A 6,000-nucleotide genomic window follows, 5' to 3' on the forward strand; every position below is an offset into this window, starting at 1 on the left:
AGGGCAGGACAAAAGGCAATGGGTTCAAACTGCAGTACACCAGATCAGATTTAGATTAAATCTCAGGAGAAACTTCCTAACTGTAAGAACAGTAGGACAATGGAACAAACTACCTACGGAGGTTGTGGAAGCTCCTTTACTGGAGGCTGTCAAAAGGAGGCTGGGCAGCCATCTGTCTTGGATGGTTCGGATATAACTCCTGCATCTTGGCAGGGGGTTAGACTAGATGACCCTTGTGGTCCCTTCTAACCCTATGGTTCCATGATTCAATGATTCTTTCTTTGTACAGAAAGCAGCCTTTAACTCAAAGTTTATGTTAGAGACTCGTGGATTCAGCATATTTATTTTTTATTTAAACAGTTTAAGTGATTATAAATGTAGGCCTTAACATAGTTGTATTAAATTCAGATTTCATTTTAAATAGGTTTATTTTTAAAGAGAAAAAACTTAGTATAATTTAAACAAAATATAAAAACCCATTTAAATTTAAAAATGATTTATTTTAAATCATCCCTTTTTATCCATCCTGATGTATCTACAATAGTTTTCTACAGGTACATGGTTAGTGCTTTGAAATAGTTGCTCCTCCAAATATATTAGCCATATATTTCAAGTATGTCAAACCAGAGCTAATATTTACCTTTCAAGATCACTTCTTATTGTAGACCCACCACATCTCACAAACGAGTATATCTTGATTTGGGCCCCAATTCTGCAAGCAGATGTGTGCTTCACTTTCAGCACATGGAGTAGTTCCATTGCTCCCCAGAAACCACGTGCTCAATGTTGAAAACGTGCATGTTTGCCCAATTCTGCCATCTGCTTCTTTCTCTTCTCGCTTCCTATCCTTCTCCCTCTCAATCATTTCTTCTTCAGGTCTCTTATTCTTCCTCCTTCAGCCTTCATTCATACACCCTAGCAAAACGTTAACTGTACTGTTGGCCTACATCCCAGTAAGGTAGTGGTCTCATTTTTTAACGTTTGGGGCTAAAAAATGACAAGCCCTTTGAACTTTCAAAGTTTCTCTCCACATTGTTACTTGTGCATATACCCAGTGAACTCTTTGTATGCACTTTGGGTAAACTTTACAGATGGGGCAATGATCGCATTGCAATCACAAGCACTGAGCTTAACCAAGGAACCTTTTAAAAATCTGACTTGCCCAGCTAGATGGCAATACGCTAGTTGCACAAAACTGGGACGCGAAAGCTAACAATATTTTTAGGTGAACCTGGCACGTTAACTGCACATCTGGACATTGTCTGCAAGACTTTAGAATTGTTTTGCAGCCTTACCTGCTGTACTCTTTGAAAATTACCCTCCTTTGTGTCTCATAATTGGGTGTTAGGAGGTGGCAGAGATGGCCAGAAATGTGATATGGCAATTACTCCTCTTGTGCAGGCTGGGGCTGTCATTCTCAGCCAGTTTGTATTGGTGACAGTGTTGTGAGCCAGGGAACTGGAAGCCTTTATACAGAAAAACTCAGAATGAAAGTACAGAACTAACATTTTATTGGATCTATCAGACATGGCTGAAAATAAACTTGAAACTAAGCCCCCAAAGTAGCCTGTCCAAGCAACTAGTTCTCCCGCAAAACCTGGAATGAGTTGCTGAGGTGCAGTCTGTAGTCGGCTGTTCTAATTCTCTGCTCTGGATTAAGGAGGGGATCTTTCCAGGGCATTAAGAAGGACACAGATAAATCCGCCCCAAATACAAATTTGAGATTGAAAAGATGGGTTTCTTCTCTGGAAGTACTTGCAAGATGGGTTTCTTTTAACGACAGCAAACAGACAGACAGGGCTTAAATGGGAAATCAGAAGAAAATGGGGAACTGCGAAGTGCTATGCAACACTCACTATGACACCAACAGGAACTTACTCAAAAATAACTTGATAAAAAACCAGCTTCTAAATAGTTTGTATCCAATACTCAGAGTAAGTCCCAGGAATAACAGAATCAGGGCTTTCATTGTACAAGTCTCTTTGCGCTTTCCATATCTCCTCCCTCTTGGAACATTTGATATGCAAATCTCTTACACAGAATTTGTCCAAGACTTCGTTTATTATACCCAACAATAACCATGATTTGAATGAATTCAGAGGAAGCAAGTGTCAGGATAATGCAAACAATCGACCTGGCCTACCTATGGAAAAGGGACTGTAAAAGTAGGTGAGGCCTTCTGCATTAACAAACTATACTCTGGAAGTTTTGTCCTGAGAACTGAATGGGTTGTCTTTTGCAGCCTGGGTTCAAGACTGCATTGTTTTGGGGGTGAAAATTACTTTGGGGAGTCCAATGAGGAAAAAAATAACACTGGGACAGGATTGGTGTCACCAGTTGCACTGAAAAGCATAACATACAGAGAGACTTTGTGTCAGCTCAGTTTTGTTTATTTTTGTTCTGTGTGTCTTTTTAAATTTTCCACTACTGTACGAGTAACAGGTCTAATAAGTGTTGCTGCCTTTGTGACAGTGCTTCTCATGCCTAACAGCACGTGCCTAGACAGATATAAAGTATTTTACATTATAATGTTGACTTTAACCACAAAACCTGAGCACATCGTATTCAAAGATCTGACAATATAGTTGCCTATAGGAACATAGGTATATATTTACTCTAATATAGCACGTAGTAAATGCATGCTGTAAAAATGGCAGCAAACAGATAGTATTAAATGAACCATTTAAAACGGTTTGAGATAGTAAATACGTATGGAAAGTAAGTTATTTCAGTAGTAACCAGAAGCGTACAACAGGGAGCCACTCTGCTGGGTGCTAGACAGACATGTGGTAAAGAGGCAGCCTCTGCCCCAGGAAATTTACAACCTACCGAAATGAGTATGTGATATAAAATATAGGACAAAAGGTACAATTTTCTAAAGTGCCTAAGTCTCATTTTAAAAAGGGGCCCAGGCATTTAGGAGCCTAGTCTCATTGAAAGTCAATGTGACTGCAGCTACTAAAGGTAACATTTTCAAAAACACCTAAGTTCCATTGACTTTCTGTGAGACCTGAGCTGCTTTGTGCCCATGTCACTCCTGAAAATGTGACTTAAACTCCTAAATCACATGGGGTACAATTTTCAAAAGTGCCTTGCCTAACACCAGGTCTACACTAAAAAGTTTGGTCAACCTCACTGAGCGACACAGTTAAGCCAACCTAATCACCGGTGTAGACAGTGGTAGGTTGATGGAAGAATTCCTCCCTCATTTTCAGGGAGGTGGATTAACTACACCAATGGAAGACTCCCATCGTGTCTACACGGCAGCTGAACCACTGTAGCATTTCAAGTGTACACAGGCCCTAAGTCTAGTATTTCCGCACTACAGGATGCAGAACAGATACTGAAGCCTACTATTATGAAACACAATAGGGACTTTTAAAATAAATAAATAAGCCAACAGCATGGATACTGAGGTGTGACCTGCCAGACAAGGGTAAGGACAGAATAGGACTCTCACAGAATTGTAGAAATTAGGGATACAAAGTATATCAGTCCAGTTCTTCAGGCCCTCATTTTCCTAGCACCTAGTGTGTGTGATATCCCTGTACTGTTCTCCTAGTTCCATTTATGGCATCTCAAACATCTCCCTTGGCACGTAGCTCCCTTGTCTTGGTCTAGAGCAGCGGTTCTCAAACTGTGAATGGGGTCGCCAGGGCTGGCTTAGACTTGCTGGGGCCCGGGGCTGAAGCCCAAGCCCCACTGTCCAGGGCCGAAGCCAAAGCCTGAGGGCTTCAGCCCTGGACAGCCGGGCTCAGGTTGCAGGCCCCCTGCCTGGTGCTGAAGCCCTTGAGCTTCAGCTTTGGTCCCCATGCCCAGAGTGGTGGGGCTCAGGCTTTGTCCCCCCTCACCCTGGGCAGTGGGGTTTGGGTGGGCTCAGGTTTCAGTGTCCCCCCGGGGAGTCGTGAAGTAATTTTTGTTCTCTGAATGGAGTCGTGGTGTAATGAAGTTTGAGAACCTAGAGGCTTGATAGTTATCTAATTTCATATTTACATGGGCCAAATATGAAATTAGACAGTTTGTGTATTGTTCAGCCAATTAAATAATCTGTTGGAATTATGCTGGCTGTTCAAGACATAGCTCTGGTACCTCTCTTGAGTAAATAATACGCATCCAGAAAACATTTTATTTTTTTCTGGAGAGCCACTTAAAATATGTTCAATTAATGCTAAAGTCATAGCACAAAACTTACCAATGGATGAAAGATCGTGCATTATCTCTTTGTGCTTTTCTTGTATTCCAAATGGCAAGGTAATATTTTAACTTTCCATGGAGGCTCTCAAAGCACTTTGCAAATCTTAACAAATCAATCACCACAACACTCCAGTGAGGCATGATGACACCTTTTACAGACTGGGGAAACTGAGGCAGAGTGACTCACTTATCATCATGTCTAGCACCAATGGCAGAAGAGGGAACAGGATGCAGGAGTCCTGACTCTCAATCCTCTCTGCTAAGCCCTGGCACAGGCAAAGGGGACCACGTTAGATTCTTGGGTTTGCTGGTTCAGGAGACATTATTAGAAGCAGTTCCCATGGGGCAATAAACCATGTCCATTATTCAACTTGAGAATCTTATCCAGAAGGGCAAGGAAACATCATCATGCCCCTTCATCTGCTTTAGTGACCTAGGAGCAGGTCTTCCCCTGCATTGCAGCACCAGGTACACCAAGAACTAGCCCGCGTCACCCTTCACTCCAAATCCCATCCCAGAGACCTCCTGACTCAGTCAGATCCCAGCCCTGCTGGTGTGGGCAGTAGGTAGGATGCCGGTGCCTTCTCTGCTCTAGATCATAGGGGTGGGAAGGGTGAACGGGTTTAGGGAGGGATGGAGTGCCAGGGTAGGGGCATAGCACCCCCCGCCCCCGTGTCCCAGTCCCCTTCCTGCCGACAGCACCAAGACAAAGGTAGATGCAGAGGCCCGCCATGGTTCTGACCCTACCAAGGGGGCAGCAATGGGGAAGGATAAAAGAGTGATGGGGTGCAGGTGCCCACATCCCATTCCTGAAGGAAGTAGTGGGACAGAGAGAAGAAGAGGCAGTGGAGGGTTCCTAAGCCCCCTTTACAGCTGCTTCAAGAGATGGGGAAAAGGGAATGAACAGGTAAAATGCCCTCCACTGTCCTGAGAGCTGGAGCACCCACAGGACGCTATCCCATGGGCAGGAGGCAGAGCTGGGGACGCAGTCCTAAGAGGTGGGCGTCTCAGAGCCGGGGAGGCCGCAGTCCCAGGGCACGGGGCACAGAGCTGGGGCTGGACTGGGAGAAGAGGGTATGGAAAAGGGGATGCAGGGCTAGGGCTGTGTGCAGGGGGCACAGTCACATGGAGGGGACTGGCCCAAGGGAGAGGAGGCTGTGCGGGGTGGGGGGAAGGGAAGGGGGCGCGGCGCGGGAACTGGAGAGGAGAGCGGGGCGGGCAGGGGGCCGCAGCGCTGGACTGGCCGGGCAAAGGGGTGCGGCGCGGGGCCGGCCGGCTGCGCACTCACCGCGCCCCGCTCGAAGTCGTTGTAGAAGGGTTTGTCCAGCAGGTGCCTCTCGCTGCAGCCCGCGGTGCCCTCCAGGCTCACGTAGATGTAGTCGTCGGTGCCCGCGAACCACTGGGTGCCGGTGGCCACGGTGACGGTGTAGGACGGCATGGCCCGGCCGGAGCGCGCAGCCACGAAGAGCCGAGCTGCCAGCCTGCGCCGGCGGGGGAAATGAGCTCCGGGCCCCGCTGCTGCGGCAGCAGCACCGCCCCCTCGACCAAAGCCCCTCCCTGCCCCCGGCTACACCCCTCCAGGTACACGGCCCCTAGTTACCCCTCCCTACCCCCGGCTACACCCCTCCCGTGCACGGCCCCCGGCTACACCCCTCCCTGCCCCCGGCTACACCGCTCCCGTGCACGGCCCCCAGCTACCCCTCCCGGCCCCCGGCTACACCCCTCCAGGTACACGGCCCCTAGTTACCCCTCCCGGCCCCCGGCTACACCCCTCCAGGTACACGGCCCCTAGTTACCCCTCCCGGC

The 6,000-nt window shown here is 47.4% G+C and overlaps 1 protein-coding gene across 2 annotated transcripts in view; it reads right to left on the minus strand.

Moving 5' to 3' along the window:
* ALOX5 (arachidonate 5-lipoxygenase) overlaps nucleotides 1–5,759 on the minus strand; it is a 53,340-nt gene extending 47,581 nt beyond the window's left edge. Inside the window, exon 1 of one of the 2 annotated variants that reach the window (XM_037904760.2) lies at nucleotides 5,483–5,759. In XM_037904760.2, coding sequence (XP_037760688.1) covers nucleotides 5,483–5,632 — 150 coding nt within the window. In that variant the 5' untranslated portion in view covers nucleotides 5,633–5,759. Of the gene's footprint in view, nucleotides 1–1,295; nucleotides 1,490–5,482 lie in introns of those variants that run through there. The other variant, XM_043551428.1, reaches the window with a different exon arrangement.
* Nucleotides 5,760–6,000: the final 241 nt, after the last annotated feature.

This window comes from Chelonia mydas, chromosome 7 (assembly GCF_015237465.2).
Source record: "Chelonia mydas isolate rCheMyd1 chromosome 7, rCheMyd1.pri.v2, whole genome shotgun sequence".
NCBI lineage: Eukaryota > Metazoa > Chordata > Testudines > Cheloniidae > Chelonia > Chelonia mydas.